Genomic DNA, 27,260 nt, shown 5'->3' on the forward strand with positions numbered 1-27,260 from the left:
CAGAAATCATCATGCCTTTCAAGACCCAGTTTTGACCCTCTTCCTTGGGCTCTGCCAGCCTCCATGCCAAACAGCCCCACATTCTGGCCTCTAGCACCTTCCCAGTCATCCTCCCACATGGGGTCAAAATCCTGCCCCTTGAGTCATAGACTCACAGGATCAGTTGATCCAATGTGTTTACTCTGTTCCAGGACACATGCCAAGAGCAAGACCAACAAACTCCATGTCCTCTGGGGATTATTGAGAAAGACAGACAATGACAAAAAGAACAATACATGCGATCCATATGACCAAAGTCAAAACACGGGTTTCACAAGGCCATATAATTAGGAAATTTAATTCTGACTGGAGGGTATTGGTTAGAGGAAGTGACATTTAGACTGAGAACTGAAGATGGAGTAGGAGTTTATCGGCCCAAGAGAATGAGGAAAGTGAACGGAAGGGTAGGTATGGTTAAAAACAGGGCTTTTGTTGTAAGATGTATATTTGGGTCCAGAACTGAATTACTGGAGGCAGTCAGAAAGCAGCTAAACCCTGTTAGCACCTCTTCTTGGCCCATCCACCATGTGATGCTCTGGCTCCTCCCTAAGAATATTTAGCAAAAGTCTTAAAACATCAGTTTGAAGAGGCACTGTCAAATTACTCTTGTGTTTAGGGGTACCAAATTATTTGCCTTGGTAATGATTACATGTATGGGGACTTGGTGTAAAATAAGACTGAGTGAGGAAGCTGATACTTTCCTGGACTATAGGTGCTGGACTATCTTGAATGCCATCTTTGGCTGGTGGAATAATTCAAAACCAGTATCTTCTCCTTAAAATATGGTTTTGTTTTTGTTTTATTTTTTTTGGAAGAGAGATCCCAATGGGCTGAAATCTTATTTCAAGCTAAATTGACAATTTTTATTTCAAGCCAAATTAATACTTTCCCTCAAATATCTTGGTTTATTTTACTTCATGAGATCATAGTTTGGTAAAATAATTGATGATATATTCAAAGACTGAGGATCTTGTGTAACCTAGGTCTCTTGGTAGAAGGAGAAGATGGAAGCAAATGTGCAGAATTTAATTCCTAAGTAGATCATGGATGGACAGAGGAGCCTAGCAAGGTCACATGATTTAGTGACTAAACAACAATAAATATTCCCAGAACATCATGGGTGTTCAATAAATATTTGTTGAATGAATACATGAACCTAGAAGACCCTATGACAGTAAAGATTCAAAGTACCAAGTCAAAGATGGAGCTAGGGATTGTGTCTAGAACCACTTAGAAGGCAGCTGCTGCAGAGTTTGATTGTTTCTGGAGTGGGGCTTAGACTTTAGAATTTTATCAAAGAATATGCTAAATGGACTATAAGAATTTTTATCTTTTAGCCACAATTGAACTGAAACAAAAGGGGTGTTTTATTGGCTCCTATAAGTACAAAGTGTAAAGGGAATAGTTGAGGTGGATCTAGGACTCTACATCTCATTCTCCTTCCTTCCCCCTGACTCTGGTGTCCTCTGTAGTGACCTTGCTCTGAGGCACTGGCCTTATCTCTCTCAGAAGTGAACCTAGGACCTCTAGGCTGACACCACAATCTGGCCAGAGGTTCTATCTCTTTTCAACAGAATCAACAAAAGTTCTTTCACTGAGTCTCATTGGCTCTGATCAGGAAATGGGCCTATCTCTCAGCCAATCACTGTGGCCAGGGACATGAGACACTCTAATAGGCCAGGCCTGGTCACATGCCCCCTCTGAAGGTAGGAAGGGTGGAGTCTCCTCTTACTTGAACCTGCAGACCGAGAGGGGAGAAGGGTTCTTTACTGGAAGAATGGGAATGGGTATGGAACTCTGGAACAGCAAATGTCAACTGAGGGGCTATCTCATTGCCTAGTATGTTCCAATCTCCTGAAAATTTGTTGCTCTTATAGCAGAGACTTTGCTTTCTAAATGAGAATCTGTTACGGTGATCATTTCCAACTATCCAATGGTACTGTTTGTCAGCACCAGTGTTAGGTACTTTATACACAGCATTTCACTTACCTCTCCACCATACCCTCCAAAGAGTTGCTTGTTTTTAGCCCATGTCCTGGCTGTATAGGTTCAGAGAGGTTTACTAAATTGCCTGAGGCTACTCAGTCAATGGCAGAGCAAAGCAGTCTACTTACCTCTGACCTTTTCCAAAGCCTATTTTTTCTCTTTGCCAGCACTTAACCCCTGAAACAATGGTGCCTCTGTAGGCAGGTCTTTCGTGGTGTTCTTTTCACCGTTCCAACACCATTATAGACCCTCTGGGCTTTTAATTCTTAAAGAAAAATTGGTCTTTTCCCTCTACCCTTTGCCCATCACTTCATGGAACATAACAGTGACTTTGCTTTAATGTCTTTGGAAGAGCTACAACTCTGAAAGGGCAAGAGGGACCTAGTTTGAAGCCTGAAGATGATCTATAATTCTAAGGTAAACACTCTTGCCTTGTCCCAGACACTGCGTACCCTGTTAGGAAACAGGCCGGCAGCCCAGAGAACAGTCATCGGCCTTTGAAGTCAGGCTTTGTTTGGTTTTCATTTTTTGCTGTTCAGAATATGGCTCACTCTTAGCTGGTTTTCAAACGGACCTTTTGAACTAATGACGCTTGGATAATAGAGTGTCACCTGGAAGTATATTGGAATCCAGAAGCCTGGGCTCTCCCCTCCCTCACAGGTTCAGGATATGAAGGGTTCAGTTCAGTTGCTCAGTTGTGTCCGACTCTTTGTGACCCCATGAATTGCAGCATGCCAGGCCTCCCTATCCATCACCAACTCCGGAGTTCACTCAAACTCATGTTCATTGAGTCAGTGATGCCACCCAGCCATCTCATCCTCTGTCATCCCCTTCTCCTCCTGCCCCCAATCCCTCCCAGCATCAGAGTCTTTTCCAATGAGTCAACTCTTCGCATGAGGTGGCCAAAGTATTGGAGTTTCAGCTTTAGCATCATTCCTTCCAAAGAACACCCAGGACTGATCTCCTTTAGAATGGACTGGTTGGATCTCCTTGCAGTCCTAGGGACTCTCAAGAGTGTTCTCCAGCACCACAGTTCAAAAGTATCAATTCTTCGGCACTCAGCTTTCTTCACAATCCAACTCTCACATCCATACATGACCACTGGAAAAGCCATAGCCTTGACTAGACAAACCTTTGTTGGCAAAGTAATGTCTCTGCTTTTCAATATGCTATCTAGGTTGGTCATAACTTTCCTTCCAAGGAGTAAGTGTCTTTTAATTTCAAGGCTGCAATCACCATCTGCAGTGATTTTGGAGCCCACCAAAATAAAGTCTGACACTGTTTCCACTGTTTCCCCATCTATTTCCCATGAACTGATGGGACCGGATGCCATGATCTTAGTTTTCTGAATGTTGAGCTTTAAGCCAACTTTTTCACTCTCCTCTTTCACTTTCATCAAGAGGCTTTTGAGTTCCTCTTCACTTTCTGCCATAAGGGTGGTGTCATCTGCATATCTGAGGTGATTGATATTTCTCCTGGCAATCTTGATTCCAGCTTGTGCTTCTTCCAGCCCAGCGTTTCTCATGATGTACTCTGCATATAAGTTAAATAAGCAGGGTGACAATATACAGCCTTGACGTACTCCTTTTCCTATTTGGAACCAGTCTGTTGTTCCATGTCCAGTTCTAACTGTTGCTTCTTGACCTGCATATAGGTTTCTCAAGAGGCCAGTCAGGTAGTCTGGTATTCCCATCTCTTGAAGAATTTTCCACAGTTTATTGTGAGCCACACAGTCAAAGGCTTTGGCATAGTCAATAAAGCAGAAATAGATGTTTTTCTGGAACTCTCTTGCTTTTTCCATGATCCAGCAGATGTTGACAATTTGATCTCTGGTTCCTCTGCCTTTTCTAAAACCAGCTTGAACATCTGGAAGTTCACGGTTCACGTATTGCTGAAGCCTGGCTTGGAGAATTTTGAGCATTACTTTACTAGCGTGTGAGATGAGTGCAATTGTGCGGTAGTTTGAGCATTCTTTGGCATTGCCTTTCTTTGGGATTGGAATGAAAACTGACCTTTTCCAGTCCTGTGGCCACTGCTGAGTTTTCCAAATTTGCTGGCATATTGAGTGCAGCACTTTCACAGCATCATCTTTCAGGATTTGGAATAGCTCAACTGGAATTCCATCACCTCCACTAGCTTTGTTTGTAGTGATGCTTTCTAAGGCCAACTTGACTTCACATTCCAGAATGTCTGGCTCTAGGTGAGTGATCACACCATCGTGATTATCTTGGTCATCAAGATCTTTTTTGTACAGTTCTTCTGTGTATTCTTGCCACCTCTTCTTAATATCTTCTGTTTCTGTTAGGTCCATACCATTTCTGTCCTTTATCGAGCCCATCTTTGCATGAAATGTTCCCTTGGTATCTCTAATTTTCTTGAAGAGATCTCTAGTCTTTCCCATTCTATTGTTTTCCTCTATTTCTTTGCATTGATCACTGAAGAAGGCTTTCTTATCTCTTCCTGCTATTCTTTGGAACTCTGCATTCAGATGCTTATATCTTTCCTTTTCTCCTTTGCTTTTCACTTCTCTTCTTTTCACAGCTATTTGTAAGGCCTCCCCAGACAGCCATTTTGCTTTTTTGTATTTCTTTTCCATGGGGATGGTCTTGATCCCTATCTCCTGTACAGTGTCACGAACCTCCATCCATAGTTCATCAGGCACTCTATCTTTCAGATCTAGGCCCTTAAATCTATTTCTCACTTCCACTGTATAATCATAAGGGATTTGATTTAGGTCCTACTTGAATGGTCTAGTGGTTTTCCCTACTTTCCTCAATTTCAGTCTGAATTTGGCAATAAGGAGTTCATGATCTGAGCTACAGTCAGCTCCCGGTCTTGTTTTTGCTGACTGTATAGAGCTTCTGCATCTTTGGCTGCAAAGAATATAATCAATCTGATTTTGGTGTTGACCATCTGGTGACATCCATGTGTAGAGTCTTCTCTTGTGTTGTTGGAAGAGGGTGTTTGCTATGACCAGTGCATTCTCTTTACAGAACTGTATTAGCCTTTGCCCTGCTTTATTCCATACTCCAAGGCCAAATTTGCCTGTTACTCCAGGTGTTTCTTGACTTCCTACTTTTGCATTCCAGTCCCCTATAATGAAAAGGACATCTTTTTTGGGTGTTAGTTTAAAAGGTCTTGTAGGTCTTCATAGAACCATTCAACTTCAGCTTCTTCAGTGTTACTGGTTGGGGCATAGACTTGGACTACCATGATATTGAATGGTTTGCCTTGGAAATGAACAGAGATCATTCTGTAGTTTTTGAGATTGCATCCAAGTATGCATTTCAGACTCTTTTGTTGACCATGATGGCTACTCCATTTCTTCTAAGGGATTCCTGCCTGCAGTAGTAGATATAATGGTCATCTGAGTTAAATTCACCCATTCCAGTCCATTTTAGTTTGCTGATTCCTAGAATGTCGATGTTCACTCTTGCCATTTCCTGTTTGACCACTTCCAATTCGCCTTGATTCATGGACCTAACATTCCAGGTTCGTATGCAATATTGCTCTTTACAGCATCGGACCTTGCTTCTATCACCAGTCACATCCACAAATGGATATTGTTTTTGCTTTGGCTCTGTCCATTCATTCTTTCTGGAGTTATTTCTCCACTGATCTCCAGTAGCATACTGGGCACCTACTGACCTGGGGAGTTCCTCTTTCAGTATCCTATCATTTTGCCTTTTCATACTGTTCATGAGGGGTAGGTCCAATATATGTACTTTAGCAAACTCTCCATAGTTTTGTTATGTCATAGCAACAGATGCTGGGTAAGCAGATCTTTTACCTAGCATGCATTTAAATATTCTTATAATATCCTAGGGGCAGAAATACCAAATCCAGCAAGTTTATGCCCACTCAACAAGGGATCTCAAACTCATGTTACATATAGTAAATCCACTTGAGCTCACAGGTATGCTTGCTTTAGTTGACAATACAAAACACTATTGTTTTGCTTGAGCTTGGATGCTTTTGTTCAGAAAGAGGATGTATTCTTCACTTGTCTCAGTCCCCATCCTCCTATTATCTATCCCTGCTACTTTACACATTTATGTTAAATGCTAAATGTTAAATGTACTTCTGAAGGTAAGTGCATTTCCACACTGGGTAAAGAGTAGAAGATAGAAGAGCAGAAAAGCCCAGTGGTTTCCCAAAATGAGAAGAAATCTTTGGTGCAGTGGGTAAGGTTGGAAGCTTCTGTCCTTGCTTAACCAAGTCACATGAATGTTTCCTATATCAAGAAGTGGAATTTTCCTCTTTCAAGTAACTTTTGAAATAGGAAATCCACTGTCTTCTGGGGTGGCAGCTCATGGACTTTGGACCCATGTCCCTCTACCCAAGCTCCTTCACCCTCTCCTCTGCACCTGCCCTGCTGCTGACAAATATTTCATGTCTGTTTCCTAGCGGGCAGCCCATTCCTCGAGTGGAATACACGGAGGAAGAAAAAAAGACATGGGGGACAGTGTTCAGGACCCTGAAGTCCTTGTATAAGACCCATGCTTGCTATGAGCACAACCACATTTTCCCCCTTCTGGAAAAGTATTGCAGCTTCCGCGAAGATAACATTCCCCAGCTCGAAGAGGTTTCTCAGTTTCTGCAGAGTAAGTGCACATCTGGGTCAAAAGATTGGGGGCTGGGGATGGAAAGGGGAAGAGAAGGAAATTTAGGCAAGTGGATTGTGTTCGTGCTGATGCAGGCAGGTTGATTTTCCCAGGAAAATGAATATTTCACTGCTGGGCTCTGCCTCCCTGCCAGGCCCCACCAGTATAACACTGTCATCCAAGAAAAGGCATCCAGTGTGGATTTTGCCATGTCTATATCCCTGAAAGGTTTTTTTAATACTCAAAGCCCAAGGTGCCTAGTCAGGGTTCTCCCCGCAGCTCCTGCTATGTTATAAGCTGGCTGCAGTGTGCATTTGTGTAAGACATGCACTATTTGTGCCAAGAGATCTGAGCCCTGTCTATTCATCTGGTCTTTGGAATCTTGTTTTGATCCTCTCTAGTTGGGAGAACCTTCCTTAGTTTAGTCATTTGTCAAATGGAGACCATCCACCATTTAGTCTTTCTCACAGGGAAATTGTGAGAATGAAATCAAATATTGAACATGAAAGCCTAGCGCTCATGTATAGTAGGTGCTGACTGAGTTTGGGATGCATTGCAATCTGAGTAACTCAATAGGTAAACAGGTGATTGAACTGACCTGCCCATCATTTCAGGGGAGAAAAGTGTTTTCTTTTCTGCCAGGAGCTGTTGACTCAGCAAAACCAAGATAAACAGACAACACATGTTAAACACCTACTATGTGCTAAGTAAAATGCTGGAAATTAGGGAGATAGACCACAGGGCTATAGAAGGAAGAGTTTTCTATGCCTCAGAGCTATGCAGAGACGGTGCAAGAAGCAAGAAGCCAGGGAAGCTGCCTGGTAGGGAGGGAAGTGGGAGCTGGACTAGATGGGGAGTGAGTTGGATGACCTTTTGAATCCCTTCTATTTAGAGTCTTTACTATTCAGATAAAGAGAGGAGCAGGGCTCAAGCAAAATGAACTTCAACCTGAGGGTCTAAGACACATAAGCCAAGGGACAAAGGAGTCTTAAAGATATTCTTTGGCTAATTACCCGTGTTGCTATGGCCAATAACAAGAAGAATACTACAGCAATGCTAGTAGTTGTGTGTGTGTGCGCGCTCAGTCGTGTCTGACTGTTTTGCAACCCCAAAGACTGTAGCCCATCAGGCTCCTCTGTCCATGGAATTTTCCAGGCAAAAATACTGGAGTGGGTTGCCATTTCCTCCTCCAGGGGATCTTCCTGACTCCGGGATTGAGCCCATGTCTCCTGCATTTGCAGCTGGATTCTTTACCATTGTGCCACCAATTTGTAGGGTGGCAGGTGGGGGTGGGAAAGAAGTATGTGCTAAGTCTTTCCAGTTGTGTCCGCGTCTTTACAACCCCATGGGCTATAGCCCTCCAGGCTCCTCTGTCCATGGGGATTCTCCAGGCAAGAATACTGGAGTGGGTTGCCATGCCCTCCTCCAGGGGATCTTCCCAACCCAGGGATCGAACCTGGGTCTTCAGTGCTACACGTAAATTCTTTACCATCTGAGCAACCAGGGAAGCCAATGGACTATATACTGCACCAGTGCCTAGGAGAGAAGTACAGTTCAGTTCAGTTGCCCAGTTGTGTTTGACTCTTTGCAACCCCATGGACTGCAGCATGCCAGTCTTTCCTGTCCATCACCAACTCCCAGGCTTGCTCAAACTCCTGTCCATTGAGTCAGTGAAGCCATCCAACCATCTCATCCTCTGTTGTCCCCTTCTCCTCCCGCCTTCAATCTTTCCCAGCATTAGGGTCTTTTCCAATGAGTCAGCTCTTCACATCAGGTGGCCAGCGTATTGGAGTTTCACCTTCAGCATCAGTCCTTCCAATGAATATCCAGGACTGATTTCCTTTAGGATGGACTGGTTGGATCTCCTTGCAGTCCAAGGGACTCTCAAGAGTCTTTTCTAACACCCCAGTTCAAAAGCATCAATTCTTCAGTGCTCAGCCTTCTTTATAGTCCAGCTCTCACATCCATACACGAGTACTGGAAAAACCATAAGTTTGACTAGACAGGCCTTTGTTGGCAAAGTAGTGTCTCTGCTTTTTAATATGCTGTCTAGGTTGATCATAGCTTTTATTCCAAGGAGCAAGCTTCTTTTAATTTCATGGCTGCAGTCACCATCTGCAGTGATTTTGGAGCCCAAGAAAATAAAGTGTCTAACTGTTTCCATTGTTTCCCCATCTATTTGCCATGAAGTGATGGGACCAGATGCCCACTGGAGAAGGCAATGGCAAACCACTTCAGAATTCTTGCCTTGAGAACCCCATGAGCAATAGAAGAGAAGCATCAAGTAGCGATTATAGAAACAGACTCTGAAGCCAGAGTGCTGGTAGCTGTGACCTTGGGCAGAGCTTTAATCGCTGCATCTTCTCAGCTCCCCCATCTGTAAAGTGCAGAGAATAGGAGCTCTACCTCCTAGAGTTACGATGAGGATTAATTTGTATATATAATGTGCTTAAACCTGTGTCTGACACATGGTGGGTATTATACAGTGTTAGCTATTACTACGGAGAAGGCGATGGCACCCCACTCCAGTACTCTTGCCTGGAAAATCCCATGGACGGAGGAGCCTGGTGGGCTGCAGTCCATGGGGTCGCTAAGAGTCGGACACGACTGAGCGACTTCACTTTCGCTTTTCACTTTCACGCATTGGAGAAGGAAATGGCAACCCACTCCAGTGTTCTTGCCTGGAGAATCCCAGGGATGGGGGAGCCTGGTGGGCTGCCGTCTATGGGGTCACACAGAGTTGGACACGACTGAAGCGACTTAGCAGCCGCAGCAGCAGCTATTACTATCATGATCATGGTCATTACTATTCTCCTTCCAAGTCTGAAATTAGGGAGATTGAGAGACAGATACAAGAGCCAGAGGATGGGTGATCAAAATGGTATTGGTATTTTATTACCAATAGAAGCTGCTTCGAGAATGTGGTATAGATGTGTAGGCAAAATGGACTTTCTAATGTTTCACCCCTGGATTAGGTAAACTAACTTGCCAATTAATTCACTGGCACAGTATCTAGTCATTGGCTGGCCAAGAGCAGACTAGAATGTGTTCATGTGTGGACAGTCAAGAGAGAAAGGGCAGGGAGGATGAAGTTGAGAATATTCATTTCCTCTTCTCAAATTCTTAGTCAGAGAAGTCACTGTTCCTCATGGGGTATACCTATATGTGCTATATGGAAAGCACTACAGAAAAGCTAGAAGTGCTCCTTTCATATTCTTCCCTCCTGGGAAGCAGAATGAAAATTCCCTGCTACTCTGGAAACATGAGAAGTAAGGAATAAGTGTTCCACCCTAACAAACAGTAATGAAAGTTTAAATTTATTGGAAGTTCCCATGTGCTAGGCTCTAAGTCTTTTATACTTATTAGCTCTTCTGATTCTCAGAATAATCTTAAGAAATATTTCCCCACATTTTGCCCATGAGAAAACAGGCTCAGAGAGGTGAAGTGGCCTGACCCAGATCACCCAGCTAGAAAGTACTAAAGCATAGATTTGAAGTCAGTTCTGCTTGGCATCAATGTCCATGCTCTTGGACAGTTGAATGTACTGCTTTCCTCCCCAGTGGTCTTCAGGCCCCTCTGGCTCCCTGTGATGGGCTCTGAGTTTTCTTTCTCCTTTGCTTCCCAGGTTGCACTGGTTTCCGCCTCCGACCAGTGGCTGGCCTGCTTTCTTCTCGGGATTTCTTGGGTGGCCTGGCTTTCCGAGTCTTCCACTGCACTCAGTACATCAGACATGGGTCTAAGCCCATGTATACACCAGAACCGTGAGTACCGTCCTTTTGCTATCAGTTTCTAGCCACAGTGCGTTCCATCTCACCCGGCTCCAGGAACAAGGCCAGGACTCACTGTGGGCTGGTCCACAGGACTCATTGCCTGCATTGTTTGATGATAGTGCAACAAGGGAATTTCATCTCTTCTGGGGATTTCCCCCATCCAAATAGACTGTACTGATTGGAGATTTAGGCATCTTCTGAATCAAAGGTTCAGATGAGAGAATGAGAGTTCACATTCGAATTCCAAAGAGACTGTAGAAAAGTCAGAGCTATGAAATGCCAAATGGGAATAGGAACAAGTGACAGCCAGGCGGTCTCAACACTTCCTGATTCCTGGATCACATCTAGATGATTCTCATCTCTTTGCCTAGGTTGGGTCTCAGCTGAAGATACAGAATGTCTGGCCACTATGCTTCTTATTTTTGCATGTAGCCATCTCCTTAGACAGCTAGAACTGAAGTAGTTTATGTGATCAGTCAGCAGGATACCCCAAATGATCTTTCCCAGCCTACAAAATTCATTACTAGAAATCAGAAAAGACCTATTACTAGTAAATCTGGCACCTAGAGTGTTAAATAAATGTAAGTTTTCTTCTGTAACCAGTCTCAGCCCCCTCCAGGATAAGACAGGAACATCATTAATATTATTATTGTTGTTGTTACTGTTATTATTACTTCTACTATTATTATTATTTAGTTCTCATGGAGAATAACTGAGCATATTGTATCTGCCCAGGGATGTCAATACCAAGGAGAAGACTTGGGATGGGAAGTGTTTGTGATCCACAGTTCATTCAGGTGTATGGCTGCCCATAGGTGTACTGGCTCTTTTGTTCTGCATCCCAGTGGGCATACGCTCAAAATCCCCTGGCTACTGTGTTCTGTCCTGTCCCTTACATTTCTTTTCCCTTCTTCTTTTTCTCTTGTATCTTGTTTCAACTGATACCAAGCCTTACATACCCCTTATTCTTAGGAATGAGGTTATAAGACTGAATGAGTTGCTTGTTGCTTTCTGCCCATTCCTTGTGTAGAAAGACTGAGTCCTGCATAGCTTATAACCCTCCTCCTCTCCAAGCTCTGTGCTTTTTGTTTTTCAGGGACATATGCCATGAGCTCTTGGGACATGTACCTTTGTTTTCGGATCGCAGCTTTGCCCAGTTTTCTCAGGTGAGCAGTTAATTTCTCTAGACTTCTAGTTACAGGGTGAGACCTGGATTGCTCAGATAAATTGAAACCATGGAGGGGCTCTCATGTCCTCTGCGAGGGTGGAATCCAGGTATAGTTCTGTGACCCCATCACAGGTGGGAATGTGGTCCCATGGGGCTGGCTAATTACCAGTTCCAGAGACCACAGCATGGAGCTGGTGATTTGGTTGTCCTAGGAATTGTGTGTTATTGACTTAGCTAATTTCACCTGTCCTACTGGATGTAGTTTAAGAGCCTTTTCATCTGTGAAAACCTCCCAGATCCCCATGCAGAAGTAACCTTGTCTTCTTCCAAATTCTCGTGGCATCTTTCCCCTCATATTTTGGGTCTTTGCCACTTTCTACCTTATCAGGCAATCATTTTTGTATATGTTTTAAGTAAGTAAGATGGCATTTGCCAAGACTCTAGTGCCAATAGCCTGACTCATGGCAAAAAATAAAGAGCCCGTTGCCTTCTCACCATCATCAAGGTAGCAAGCTAAGCTTTGATTCATCTATTACAGTGGTGAGCAGGCTCAAAAATGCTTTTTGGATGAGTGAAAGAATCCTACAAATTCTCTTCTGGCACTGAGAGGCAGCCCCAAACCATGGTTGGGCAACTGGGATGGTGGGAGAGTGGAATGGTAGTGCTATGTAGCCTGGAGCAAGTTGCCAGTCACCACAGAAGTGGATCAATAAAGAGCCCTTCCTGATAGTCTCCTTCCTCACAAGGAGGAATAACGATCAAATAGAATGACCTATGAGCAAATGCTGGGCCAAGGATGAATTTCACAGTAATGGGATTGTATGTGAATCACTTAAGCATATTCCTTTAGCCAGAAAGAAAGAACTATTTCTACTCTTGAATGAGGGAGGCTGCTACATGGCAGCTGAAACAAACAGAGAACAAAATTAACTGCTTACTAAACAAGGAAAAACTGTACTTGTTAGACACAGCCTCTCTAAACAAAGGAAACAACTGCTTTTATGTGTGTTAGATGCTCAGTCATGTCTGACTCTTTGTGACCCCATGGATTGTAGCCCACCAGCTCCTCTGTCCATGGGATTCTCAGGCAGGAATACCGGAGTGGGTTGCCATTTCCTCCTCCAGGGGGTCTAACAAACTGAGGGACTGAACCCCTGTCTCCTGTGCCTCCTGCATTGGCAGGCAGATGCTTTGCCACTGAGCCACCTTATGTGGGCTTGGGGGAATTGCGAAGTTCGGAGATTGTTGGACCTTTAGAAGTGGGAGTGTTTAGAAATTAGGTGGACCTTTGCTGTGGAAGCGCCACCACGGGAGTAGCTGACTTTCAGAAGTGTGGTTCCTGCTGCCAAGATGTCATAGATTGCTATCAAACTAGGATTGGAAGTCTTTATTCTCATTACTAAAAGTTTTACTTCCCAGTCAGAGGCTAAATGGCCATCCTCCTTAAGCCATTTCCAATTTGGGGATCCCCACAGAGGGGTTGGAAGTTACCTGAGTGAGCAGACAGGAGCTTCTGGCTCATCAGTGTTCCTGGTTCCAATTTTGACCTGGACAGTTCCAAAGCAGGGAGTTATTTTGAGTTCCCTGAGCATCTTCTTTTTTGATCAAAAGCAGGACTAGTTTCCCACTGGAGTGCAGAATGGACTGGGGATGAACCACTTCGGGTTCCTTGTTTTAGGCAAGATCTGGGCTCACAAAGAATAGTGGCTATGAGAACAGGGAACCCTTTAAACCTTGCATTTATTGATGATGACTTCTGTTAGACTTGGGCTTCTCAGGTGGTGCTAGTGGTAAAGAACCCGCCTGCCAGTTCAAGAGACGTAAGAGACGTGGGTTCAGCCTCTGAGTCAGGAAGATCCCCTGGAGGAGGACATTGCCTCTCCTTAAAGGGATTTTTCACGGGCTGTGCATTTGGCCTGTACAATGCTCTTTCCTCCACTATCAGCAGAGCCAATAACAGCCTCACTTCCATCAAGTCTTTGCTCAAATATCACCTTTCCAATGATGCTTTCAAATTGTGGTGCTGGAGAAGACTTTTGAGAGTCCCTTGGACTATAGGGAGATCAAACCAGTCGATCCTAAAAGAAATCAGCCCTGAATGTTCATTGGAAGGACTGAAGCTAAAGCTGAAGCTCCAGTACTTTGGCCACCTCATGTGATGACTGACTCATTAGAAGAGGCCCTGATGCTGGGAAAGATTGAGGGCAAGAAGAAAAGGAGGTGACAGAGAATGAGATGGTTGGATGGCATCACCGATTCAATGGACATGAGGTTGAGCAAATTGAGTGAAGCACAGGAAGCCTGGAATGCCTCAGTCCATGGGGTTGCAAAGAGTCAGACATGACTTTGAGATTGAACAACAGCAACACAGTGATTTTTTAAAATCATTCTGGAGCCTTATTTAAAATCACAGCCTGGGGACTTCTCTGATGGTTCAGAGATTAAGAATCTGCCTTCCAATGCAGGCATTTGGAGGTTCGATTCTATCCCTGGTTGGGGAACTAAGATGCCATATGCTGCAGAGCAACTAATCCCGCATGCCTAGAGAAGCTGCATGCCGCATCTACTGAGCCTGCAAGCTGCAACGAAGACCCAATACAGCCAAAAACAGAAGATGAAGGATAGGGCAATCAAAGCCCCCAACCCCACCCATGCTTCTCTGGCACGCTGGATCCCCCTTGTCCCTTTCTCCTTTTGTTTCTTCTTTCCGAAGAACTTATCACCTTATGACATGCTTATTATTTACTGTTTATCCACTTAAATGTAAAAGTCAGAAATCTTTATCAATTTCGTACATTGCCTGTCACATAGAAGGCATTCAATAAATATTTTTGGAATGAATGAATGCATATTAGTAGGAAAGAAATATAATATATATGCACACACACATACATATATTTGTATATATATGTATGTGCTTTGCTGCAAATCAGTCTGGAGCAAATGCTGTAAAAGAGTCAGAGACCACTAGGGGCTTCTGAGTTGGGAGCTGTGATGAGAGGTGGCCTGTGACATCTCAGACTCTCCAGCTATGCATATACCTGGACAGATGTCAAGCACTTCACAGCAAGTCTCCTACGGTATCTTCAGGGGGCTTGATGAAGTCCCATCTGGTGCACCAGGAATATTCCACTTGAACTGTGGAAGGATAATCAGGACTTGAAACGTTAGACACAACCTACCGTGTGACCTTGAGCAGGTCATCTCTTTTCTCTGTGCCTCGGTTTTCTCTTTTGTAAAGTGAATAGAGGACCAAGTGATGGAGAAAGGCTTCCTCCATCCTCGAGATCTGTGATTCTATAAAGTGTGGTCAGGGAAGCCTTGACAGAACAGTTAAGAGCCTACCTGGGCCCTTCTGAATGTATCTAGCCACCCATCCCCTTCCTGTGGTCAAATACGAGGTTGGATCTGAGCATCAAGGTTGAAGGTCAGCAGACCCCAGCCATGTCAGTGCCGGTTTCTCTGCCATTACAGGAGATCGGCCTTGCCTCCCTGGGTGCACCTGACGAGTACATTGAAAAACTTGCAACAGTAAGTACCCTCTCTCCCTGGTGGATGCTGGGAATGTCTTGGGTCTTTGAAACTTTGCTGCTTTCCTGAAAGCCAGATCATTTGAAAAAAGAAAAAATCTGAATGTCTTGCTTACATTTGCACAAGTGACATTTCACATTTTGACTTCTTCTTAGTGGTTTGATTTTGAAATCAACTACATGCAGATGTTTACATGTAACTTTAAACAGTATGTCTTGAAAGCACCAACAGGCTATAATGATAGTCGTTGAGAACCCCCTTGAGTGGGTAGGTAGTCGTCTAGATTCACATCTTTGAAAAGGAAAATATTTACTTTCTACCTAACACTGGAGCCAGCATTGGATCTTTCCTTTCTCAGATCCAAGGTAGAAGTGGGAACTGGCTTTTCCCTTCTAACCAAACACTCTCTTCCCCAGGGGTGTGATGACTGTCATCCATAGACACCATGGATAAGCGACTCTGCACAGCAGGGGCTTTCCTTCCTGTAGACCCCTTTCCAACTTGAGTGATTCCCTCCCTAACCTCTAAGCCACATTTTTAAATAATATGCTCAGCTTGGAAGATAAGAAATAAAACTTTATAATGGAACTAGGGACTACAGATTAATGCACACATATCATTCAGTTCAGTTCAGTTCAGTTGCTCAGTTGTGTCTGACTCTTTGCAACCCCATGGACTGCAGCACTCCAGGCTTCCATGCCATTATGATATATCCATTTAGAAGTTTGTGAATTTAATTTAAGAGAAGGTTGAAACCTCCCAGATCCTTTCTCACTGCCCAGATGCTCTGAGACCCTGGGCAAGTAGCTTTTGCACCCTCACCTCTAAAAATGCATACAATTTTTTATATCATTTCCATCTCAAAAGTACATCATGAGGATCTTGAGGATCAAAAGAGTTAAATTTGTGTGGATATAAGTTTTTAAACGCCAGATGCTGTGGTGATACAAAAAGCAACTTTCAAGGAAACTGCAGAACTTGATAGAATCTCTCATTTGTAAGAAAAAAATAAACTCAAACACAGAGCATTAAGTTACCTGCTGTAATTGTGATAAAAGTATTCATTACCAACCTAGCTTCTCAAAAATAATCTTATTATTAATATACTGATCTGGCAATAGTCTTGGGCCCCTTGGTCTGCCCTTGAGATGCTGTGTCACTGTATTTATTTAACTTGACCTCTCTGGGCTAAAGATGTCTCATCTGTATGTGAGGAGCTCAGACTGACTCAGTTCTGACAGCCTTCCCAGGTTTCACATTCTCTGCTGCTGCTGCTGCTAAGTCACTTCAGTCGTGTCCGACTCTGTGGGACCCCAGAGACGGCAGCCCACCAGGCCCCACCGTCCCTGGGATTCTCCAGGCAAGAACACTGGAGTGGGTTACCATTTCCTTCTCCAATGCATAAAAGGGAAAAGTGAAAGTGAAGTCGTTCAGTCGTGTCCGACTCTTAGCGACCCCATGGACTGCAGCCTACCAGGCTCCTCCGCCCATGGGGTTTCCCAGGCAAGAGTACTGGAGTGAGTTGCCATTCACATTCTCTAGTGCAATAAATAGACTTACCTAGAAACCCTGGGCCTTGGCTTTCTCTGGCCCTATAGTAGGAAAGAAAGTGAAAGTCACTCAGTCGTGTCTGACTCTCTGCAATCCCATGGATTATACAGTCTATGGAATTCTCCAGGCCAGAATACAGGAGTGGGTAACCTTTCTCTTCTCCAGGGGATCTTCCCAACAGGGATCAAACCTAGGTCTCCTACATGCAGGTGGATTCTTTACCAGCTGAGCCACAAGGGAAGCCTGAGAATCCTGGAGTGGGTAGCCTATCCCTTCTCCAGCGGATGTTCCTGACCCAGGAATCAATTCTAGGACCTTATTTCCCAAGCCATTTATCTGGGACATGTTGCACTGGGAGCTATTGAAAGAAAAAGACTTGGTTATTTGGGAGGCTGAGTGTAGTGACTGACAGGATTTTAACACAGATTGTTGGATGGTGGGAATGTTGACTAATAACCTTAGAACTTTGAGGCCAAATAAGGAAGCAGATAACTCAATAAAATGCAGTGATGAAATTTATTGTGGGTAACTTACACATAGGAAAGGGTGGGTAGACAGCAGCCAGAGGCTTTGGCAACCACACTCTATGCCACAAAAAGGGTATGGGGGGTTAAAGGAGCCAACACTACAAGATCAAGTGCAGCCAAATTAAAATTTATTAGTTAATTAATTAAAGGGGCCAAAGCTAAGGATAGAATCTGATTACTAAGGGAGAAGCAGGCTCACACTGTCAGGAGTTAGGGGTTTTTTCCTCCCCCTGGAAGGTCTCATGACCATTATTTCTTGTGAGGCATTACCCATCTGCCTCAGCAAAAATTTTTATATGTCAGATGAAGTTTTTATATCAGATAAGAAGGGTAAAAGTTGATGAGGAACTTATTTGGTGCAGTCCTTGTGAGTAGACTAAAGTTCAACCATGCAGAAAAGGATGGGGTTAGGACTTCAGGCTTAGATGGAGCTGACAAAATGGAGTTGGCGTGGTTCAGCCACAGAGATGACAGGATACTCCCTCACTGATTCTATCATGACCCAATTCCCTACCTCCCACTGAACCTAATGGGATTGTCTGGTAACTCCAGCCAACTTGGGGGAGCAACTCCCTCTATCTGATGCCACAGAAAAGAAAGCGGAAGGGGTGGAGGAGTTCCTGTCATAGAGAGTGGCTTGTTGGGGGTATCATTTGGGGGCTTCCTTAATACTCTCCCACAACTTCCCATCATATCTTGTATTCAGTTCAGTTCAGTTCAATCACTCAGTCGTGTCTGACTCTTTGCAACCCCATGGACTGCAGCACACCAGCCTCCCTATCATTCCCTGGAGCCTGCTCAAACTCATGTCCATTGAGTTGGTGCCATCCAGCCATCTCATCCTCTGTCATCCTCTTCTCATGCCCCCAATCCCTCCCAGCATCAGGGTCTTTTCCAAGGAGTCAATTCTTCATATCAAGTGGCCAAAGTATTGGAGTTTCAGCTTCAGCATCTTGCATTCAGCCAACTCTTAATTCAACAGGCAACTGGATAGGGTAAGGCATAGCACACAAAACCATGACCCCAGGTCAGGCTGATTCAGAGAACAGACCTGCACAAACTCCCACCTGGGCACGTTGTCTCTGGCCCTGGGTCACCTGCTGCTTCCTTGTGTATGCTTTCAACTTGACTTTCCATTTCAGATTTACTGGTTTACTGTGGAGTTTGGGCTCTGCAAGCAAGGAGACTCCATAAAGGCATATGGTGCTGGGCTCCTGTCATCCTTTGGTGAATTACAGGTATGAACTGAACAGGAACTATGGATGGATTTGAGAGTGGTAGGTACAGCAGAGCATTCATTTTCCCTTTATGCTGTCAAAACCCTCTTATATCCACTTTGAAACCGAACCTTGGAGTTTCTCCTCAAGTGACTGACCTCTTAGCAGCTATGATTTGGTCATGACTGTGGGATTTAGAAATTGAAATTGAACTGCAGATACATAGGTCTCCAAACCAGAGAGGCCTCCTGAATCTAGGGTTGAACTGTGCATTGGGATATAGACAAACACATGCCAGAAAATGCGGCTGCTCCCACACCCTCTGTTGATCACCTTACCTGAAAATGGTCAGGGTAAAATATTCCTTTTGATCCTGATTACTGTCTAGTATGTGCAAATAATTTAGTTCACCTGCACTGGGACTAGGGTATGGAAAGAATCAGGATAAGGTGGGAGGGGATGCACAAATAGCCTAGGGGATGCGGCAGGGACCAGCAGCCCTGATGTAACCATGATGACTTTCCATTTGGGACCCGCAGTATTGCCTATCAGGCAAGCCGAAGCTCCTTCCTCTGGAACTGGAGAAGACCGCTGTCCAGGAGTATACGATCACAGAGTTCCAGCCTCTGTATTATGTGGCTGAGAGTTTTAATGATGCCAAGGAGAAAGTGAGGTGAGATGGTAACCACCGTGGGCCAGCAGCCCTTGGGACCTCCTGACTCGACCTGGTGCCGCCGGCGTGTGGGAGGTTGGGCAGGAGAATGGACTCCATTGCCTACAGCAGCGGCGTGCATCGGACAGTATTCTCTCCCCACCCTGTCCCTTTCCACTCCCTGTTGAGAGACGTGCCTTCCTTTGCAGGACCCCATTTCATAGCTTGTTAGCCGAACATGATGATCCCTGCAGACAGGCCCACCACCTTATCCTTGCTAGTGCGGCCACCAGGTCCACCCCTGAACTCTGCTATGTTCAGAGCGGCCACAGAGGTACCCCCGTCAAACAGCCCTAGGTGTCTTCTCACCCCAGAGAGTCCCTTGTCACTTTAGTATGTGCATAACTCCCACATATGTGCATAACTCACCCCCCCACTTCAGCCTTTCAGTTCAGTCGCTCAGTCGTGTCCGACTCTCTGAGACCCCATGAATTGCAGCACACCAGGCCTCCCTGTCCATCACCAACTCCCGGAGTTCACTCAGATTCACGTCCATCGAGTCAGTGATGCCATCCAGCCATCTCATCCTCTGTCGTCCCCTTCTCCTCCTGCCCCCAATCCCTCCCAGCATCAGAGTCTTTTCCAATGAGTCAACTCTTCGCATGAGGTGGCCAAAGTACTGGAGTTTCAGCTTCAGCATCATTCCTTCCAAAGAACACCCAGGGCTGATCTCCTCTAGAATGGACTGGTTGGATCTCCTTGCAGTCCAAGGGACTCTCAAGAGTCTTCTCCAACACCACAGTTCAAAAGCATCAATTCTTCAGCGCTCAGCCTTCTTCACAGTCCAACTCTCGCATCCATACATGACCACTGGAAAAACCATAGCCTTGACTAGACGGACCTTTGTTGACAAAGTAATGTCTCTGCTTTTCAATATGCTATCTAGGTTGGTCATAACTTTTCTTCCAAGGAGTAAGCGTCTTTTAATTTCATGGCTGCAGTCACCATCTGCAGTGATTTTGGAGCCCAGAAAAAGAAAGTCTGACACTGTTTCCACTGTTTCCCCATCTATTTCCCATGAAGTGATGGGACCAGATGCCATGATCTTTGTTTTCTGAATGTTGAGCTTTAAGCCAACTTTTTGACTCTCCTCTTTCACTTTCATCAGGAGGCTTTTTAGTTCCTCTTCACTTTCTGCCATGAAGGTGGTGTCATCTGCATGTCTGAGGTTATTGATATTTCTCCCAGAAATCTTGATTCCAGCTTGTGCTTCTTCCAGCCCAGGGTTTCTCATGATGTACTCTGCATATAAGTTAAATAAGCAGGGTGACAATATACAGCCTTGATGCCTTTACCCACATTTAACCTTTTTTGTGTGTCTTTCTCTAACCAACTTACCTAAAATCACTACCCAGCCCTGTTGCCCCAGTAGTCCTTACCCACTCTGTGATTTACTTTTCTCCCTAGTACTTATTAATGTCTAGAATCTTGTATGATTTAAGGTCTATGAGGATAGGGAGTTTTGTCCTTTCTGTTCTTTCCTTCCACTTCAGGAACAGTGCCAGACACATAGCAAGCACTCAGTATTGCTATTGTTCAGTTGCTAAGTCATGTCAGGCTCTTTGTGACCCCACAGACTGCAGCACACCAGACTTGCTTGTCCTTCACTGTCTCCTGGAGTTTACTCAAACTCATGTCTATTGGGTCGTGATGCCATCCAACCATCTCATCCTCTGAATCAGTGAGTAATTGGCAAATGTGCCAATCGCAGAGGCAATTCAGCACCAGACTGGTGGAGTGGTACCAGGACTCTGAGACTCTCAGCCCTCCAAGAAGATGGCCTTGCCATCAACCTGCTAGAGCCACACTACTCCCAGCAGGAGATAGGCTGGGCAGAGGGTCTACTTAGACAGGGCAACCATGAATCCATTTTTACTACTTCTTTTGTTATATCTGAGCAGTGATGCATAATAAATATAAGTCTTACAGGCTTCTGGGATCCCATGAAGCTGGGCATGTCAGCTTTGAATGCACCAGACTTAGGTAACCAACAGTAAAATGGTAGCCCACAAATGTATTTTCTTTGACCCCAAATGACTCCCTTTACTCTTTTCTCCAGGGCCCTTAGGTCCTTCCTGCCATTCTTTCCCATTTTTCTCCTAAATTTTCACCCTTACTGGGAACCTAGTCTTCCTGTAGCCCTAAAGGTTCCACTCTGCCATTCCTGGGACTCCTTTAGTGTTATGGATTTTTGTGAGTTCATGCATTATTCCACCAAGGTAATTATAGTCACAGGTAAGGTGGCTCAGACAGTAAAGAATCCACCTGCAATGAACGAGACATGGGTTTGACCCCTGGGGTCTGGAAGATCCCCTGGAGAAGGGAATGGCTAGCCACTCCAGTATTCTTGCCAGGAGAGTCCCATGGACCAAGGAGCCTGGTGGGCTACATGCCATGGTGTTGGACACATGTGAGAGACTAACACTTTAACTTTTCGAGATGCCTGGTAGCTATTTTGTACCAAACACTGTTCTCAGTGCTTTTCAGATATTAATTCATTTAGTCATTAAATAAGACCACAAATTGCAGATAGGGGTATAGAAACATTGAAGGGGTAAGTAACTCACTTAGTCATACAGCTAGTAAGTGGCTGGCCCAGGGTTTGGACTCAAGCAGTGGAACTCAGAGCCAGTACTCTTAACTGCTGAGTCGCACTGAGATTCCCATATGGACAGGCCCTTCAGGAAGTGCTCAGCCCCAGGCCAACAGGGAAGACCTTGCCAGGACATGGGCCTCTCTTTGAAATCGAACCAGCTCTGCTAGTGTTCACTTCCCCTGGTGACTCAGTGGTAAAGAACCTGCCTGTAATGCAGGAGATGCGGGTCCATTCCCTGGGTCAGGAAGATCCCCTGAAGGAGGAAATGGCAACCCACTCCAGTATTCTTGCCTGGAAAATCCCATGGACGGAGGAGCCTGGTGGGCTATATAGTCCATGGGGTGGTAGAGAGTTGGACATGACGGAGTGCACTCACTCACTGCTAGTGTCTAGAGCCCAGAGGAGACACAAAAGCTCTCATCTGCTGAGAACTGGCTCACAGAATGAAAGAGAATTCTAAAGAACACAGTTCAAAAAAGGAAGGGATTTGAGCATCTCTGGGATACCCTCAGAGCATCCCGACTAAAAGAAACCATGCCAACCATTTTCAATTTTGGTATTTAAGTTCTAGCAGAAACGGGTCTGAGTTTGTTCACACACCCGCTGCTTGACCTGAGGAGGGCTGAGTGGGCCTCAGACTGACAGCCCAATTCATATACCCCCAGTGGGGGAGGTCGATTCCCCAAAGGAAAAACAAGGGGCACCCGGGAATAAGAGGGAAGAGAGGAAGAGCAGGCAGAGCCACAGGCGTCTACTACTATTCTGGTTCATGTCACCAGCTGCACTGAGAAAGCTTTTTCCAAAGAAGAGATGGGGAAGGATACTTAACCACTTATTCTTCATGCATCCATAGTCACTAATAAAAGATTCCTCCCAGGCCCAGGAGTGATGCACCAGGGAGGCAGGTAAGTGAGGGGGCCAGGCCAGATTCAGACTACCGGTGTCCTTTCCCTTCTTTATAATGTATTGCCAGCATGGCCTTAGTAGTTATTTAGCTTCCTCAAGCCTCGGTTTCCTCATCGTAAAATGGGAATAGTAAAATGGTACCTTCCTCTTAAGGTTTTTATGAAGACTAATTTAGTGATAATAGTTGTTAAGAGTATAAAACAGTTGAAACTTGCTATGGTTCTCAAACATAGGAGGCCCTCAATCCACGTTGAGTTTCATTCATAGTGTTGTCTTCAGCTTTGGGAACCATGTTTCTTTCTTTGCATTGATGGTCAAGCATCTCAGAGCTTTTTTTTCTTCTACAACATTCTTTGGCTAGGTTGTACTTACTCCTTTTATTTTGTTTAATGATAAGAATTCGGTCTTATTGTATACTGTGCTTTTATTGTAAGCTACTTCTGACATTTTGGAGGCATGTGCGTAAGTGTGTTTGTGTATACACAGACACACCTACCACATGCAAAGGCTTCCCAAAGAGGACCTAAAACTCCATTTCACTTCTCAGCCCAGTACTAAAGCCCCTGGTGAGGTTTCAATGCTACTAATAACCAAGTGAATGCCACTGAAAAATCTTTTAAAATTATTTTTCCCCAAATGGTAGCCTTCACTCAGACCTATGATTTTGGTTTCAGGAACTTTGCTGCCACAATCCCACGGCCCTTCTCAGTTCATTATGACCCATACACTCAACGGATTGAGGTCTTGGACAACACCCAGCAACTTAAGATTTTGGCTGACTCCATCAGTAGTAAGTAACATATACCCTTCGAGGCCATTCTCTCATAGAGGATTGTGTTTTCTTACCTTCGTCAGAGGAACAGTAAGAAATGTATTAAATATATAAGAAAAGCATTTCCAGGGAAGCCACTGACTTATTGAGAGAGAAAAACTTAGCAATACAAAGCCAGAATTGCCTTGAGTGTCCTTTCTGCTTTGACCTTCCTGGACCCCACGCCACCTCCGATGACCCACCACCTTTCCACCCTGGCTTGTTGCTGCCAAGTTCCCCTTTCTCCTTTGCATTTTCACCCCTTTCCCTCTAAGTGTCCACTGGACCTTACTCTGCCTGGAATACCAGCTCCTAAGGATAGATTTTATCTACTTTATCAACCACAGAGTAGTTCATCCATTGACCTTTTATTTTTTCTGGACAACAAGAATATTATAATAGTTGTTCTTAAAAAGGCATTGTGCTATTGTGTTCATCTCCCGATTCTTTCTAGCCTTCAAATTCCCCTCGAGCAACATTGACCAGCTCTTAGTGCCCATGCTTTCCCCTGGCCTGTGCCTATACAGTTTTTGTTTAAAATACTCTCTTTACCACTCCCATTTAGGGACACCATCCCAGTTCATCTTTTAATCTTCATACATGTCTCTTCTTAGGGTAAGCCTGGTTTGGGTGTCCCTCCTGGGTTTTGGCCTTCCCATAGATCCCTCTCTCAGAGCACTTATCATAGGTTTTTTATTTTATTTTTATTTTATAATTGTTTGCTTGTCTGTCTCTCCAACTAGACTTTAGCAGAGGGCCATGTCAGGTTTACTGTCAAATCCCCAGCAGTTATCCATATTCCTAAAAATCATATTAGGTACTCAAGAGCTATTGAATGAATGGACAAAACCACCAAAGGATCAAGCTTAAAGGGAGAAGTTCTAGTCCAAGGGGTGGGGAGTTTCTATCTGTAAAAATGTGCTAACAAAGGCCAGAAGGGCTGGTGGACTTGGCATACCCCTCTCTACCCCTGTGATGTTGCCTGAGACCACTGCTAATATGTAGAACTAGCCCATTATACTCGTTCACATCAGGTATGGCTTCCCTCCCATAATGAGCCATTTTGATAAAGTCCAAGGCTGATTCCCTCCCATAGATGCCATCTTGAACACTCAGCTGGAATAATCTGTTCACCAAAGAGGCCAGCCAAGGGCTCTGGAGGCTGGGGTGTGAAAGAGAAGGGTTAGGCCATAGCTGTTTTTTCTCTCTCTTTTTCTCATTTCCCCTGAGAAAGCAAAAATACTTTCAAAGACTATTATTTATAAGAGGTTTCTAAAAATCAATGAATGACAGATTTAGGAACTGGAGGGTCCTTAGAGTTTTGTGACCTTATATAAGGCCCCATCATCTCTATACTGTCCTCAGGACCTAGGCAGGAGTAAGGCTGGTCTGTCTCCAAGTCCCCTTCCACTTCTATGAAGAGTCTGTGTCCTTATGGCCCCATGGCATGTGAGAACCTGCATGAATGAAAGTGACTCCATCATACCTTATTTAGTCTGGTGGTCTGGCAATCTAGGCTGAGTTATCTGCTTGGACCATGCCTTCTCCAACCTCGTGTGTCTCAGAATCACTTGGAGAGCTAGTTAGAAATGGATAGTCCTGAGTTGTACTCCCAGACTATCCCTGAATGTGTGATATGAGTCAGGGATTTGTATTTGTAATGAAGGCCCAGTGAATTCTGACATGGAGTGGGGATGGGGGGCTATGTGAACCCTACTTTTAGGTTCTGTGGCTTAGCCCCTTGCGAGCATCTGTGGATGGTCATGTGAAAAGGAATCTTAAAAGCTAGTGATTTCCCTGGGGAGAAAACTATTAACTCCTTCCCTGAGAAATAGACTATGGAAAGAGGAAGCTTAATTACATTAATAGCTCTTTAGCACTTCCTACAACTTGGAATCATCTGTAATGGCTCGGATTTTATCACCCTAACTAAGCTGTCAGCTCCTTGAAGGTTGGGGTAGTACCTAGTGTATCCACACACCCCACTGATTCCCTAGCCTTTTACATGCTGCAGATACTTGAAGGGTGTTTGTTTACAGTATAAGTGGCTCCTTTGTTTTTCTTTGTAGGTGAAGTTGAGATCCTTTGCAGTGCCCTCCAGAAATTAAAGTGAAGTCACGGACAGAACCTAAACTGAGAATCTCTCAATGGAAATCCACCTACTTCTTTTATTTCATCTTAAAAAGTGTAAAAAACAAGTCTTAATTCAAAATGACAGCCTTAAATCCTTTCGAGAGCAAGTTGGCGGGTCAACAAATAAAATCATACGAAATGACAGCATATTAATAATACCCAAAAGCATAATGGTAGATCTTTTGGGATCATCTATGATTTAGAGATGATAATCTCATACTCTGAATTGAATTAAAAATCAATAACCTGTCACATTTCATCAAAGTTAATGAAAACTTGGGACCTGTTTTATTCAACCTTCCTAAATACTTTCATTTGCTGTAGAGAATTCCTAAAGGGATATATCCCTCACTGTGAAACACAAGCCTATCAGAATTGAATTTCTGGATTTAATATAAATTTTAACCTACAAAAGTCTTTTTCTGTTTCAGGGAACTATGATTCTACTTACTGCTTTGTTATTTTGCCTATGTAGATTTTCTTTAATTCAGAAGCCTATTAAAATCAATACCAATATTAAAATTCATAATGTAATATCAAAATATTTCTGTATGTTTTATTATCATCATAAACACTGGTATGGAAGGTGGTAGAACTTTCCATCTGATTCAACTTGCAGTATCATTTTCCAATCAATCAATTGTCAAGTCTGTTTGGGGAGACATTTTGAAGACATTTAAGATGTAATGCATACATGCTAAGTCACTTCAGTCATGTCTGACTTTTTGCAACCCCATGGACTGTAGCCCACCAGGTTCCTCTGTTCATGGGTTTCTTCAGGCAAGAAAACTGGAGTGGGTTGCCATTTCTTCCTCCAGGGGATCTTCCTAACCCAGGGATAGAATCCAAGTCTCTTAAGTTTCCTCCATTGGCAGGTGGGTTCTTTACCACTAGCATTACCCAAGAAGCCCCTTTAAGATGCAATAGATGTTAATTAAAATCCCAGCTGGTAGATTTTCAGTAAATATTCATTGAATTAATACATTATTAAACAGCAAATCTTCAACAAATTTGAGAATTTTAAATTCATTAAGAAAAACTTTAGTGGTTTCTCAATTTTGTAGTTTCTTGGAATGAAATAATCCTCTCATTGCCTTAGAAATATATTAGCTGGATAAACTTATAATGTGAAAAAATGATCAGAGTTTCAGATTTCCCATCCGTTGCAGGGGATCATTGTGATAATCTAAGTCAAGTCTGGGCAGTTGACAGATTTTGACTTTTGTTGGTTGTGCATTTTATGTGACTACACAAATATAAGAAACAGTGGGGGAAAAAAGCAATGTCTTAAAAGCTTTGGTTTGAAATTCTCACACCACTCTATCATTTTATCATGAAAATAGTTAAATCATCAATGATTTTTATACTTCTGCAAGTGTGATTCTCAAACCAGTTGTATCATTATCAACAGTAAATCCTAGGCACAATCCGAGCCTTGTTGTTGTTCAGTCACATCTGACTCTTTGCAACCCCATGGACTGAAGGATGCCAGGCTACCCTCTCCTTCACAGTCTCCCTGAGTTTGCTCAAACTCATGTCCATTGAGAGTCAGTGATACCATTCAACTATCTCATCCTCTGCCCCCGCCTTCTTCTCCTTCCCTCACTTTTTCCCAGTGTTGGGGTCTTTACCCAAATAAAATATCTGGGGATGGGACACAGAGACCTGTGTTTTTAAGCACTACAGTGTATTCTCTTACACCCAGCCAA

General features: G+C 44.0%; 1 protein-coding gene across 1 annotated transcript in view; it reads left to right on the forward strand.

Moving 5' to 3' along the window:
* Positions 1-26,093, forward strand: part of PAH (phenylalanine hydroxylase) — an 89,559-nt gene extending 63,466 nt beyond the window's left edge. Inside the window, exons 6-13 of the mRNA XM_006058816.3 lie at positions 6,433-6,629; positions 10,255-10,390; positions 11,496-11,565; positions 15,042-15,098; positions 18,319-18,414; positions 18,933-19,066; positions 23,282-23,397; positions 25,488-26,093. Of these exons, the coding sequence (XP_006058878.1) occupies positions 6,433-6,629; positions 10,255-10,390; positions 11,496-11,565; positions 15,042-15,098; positions 18,319-18,414; positions 18,933-19,066; positions 23,282-23,397; positions 25,488-25,531 (850 nt within the window). The 3' untranslated portion in view covers positions 25,532-26,093. The remainder of the gene's footprint in view (positions 1-6,432; positions 6,630-10,254; positions 10,391-11,495; positions 11,566-15,041; positions 15,099-18,318; positions 18,415-18,932; positions 19,067-23,281; positions 23,398-25,487) is intronic.
* The last annotated feature ends 1,167 nt before the right edge of the window (positions 26,094-27,260 follow it).

Source organism: Bubalus bubalis, chromosome 4 (genome assembly GCF_019923935.1).
Source record: "Bubalus bubalis isolate 160015118507 breed Murrah chromosome 4, NDDB_SH_1, whole genome shotgun sequence".
NCBI lineage: Eukaryota > Metazoa > Chordata > Mammalia > Artiodactyla > Bovidae > Bubalus > Bubalus bubalis.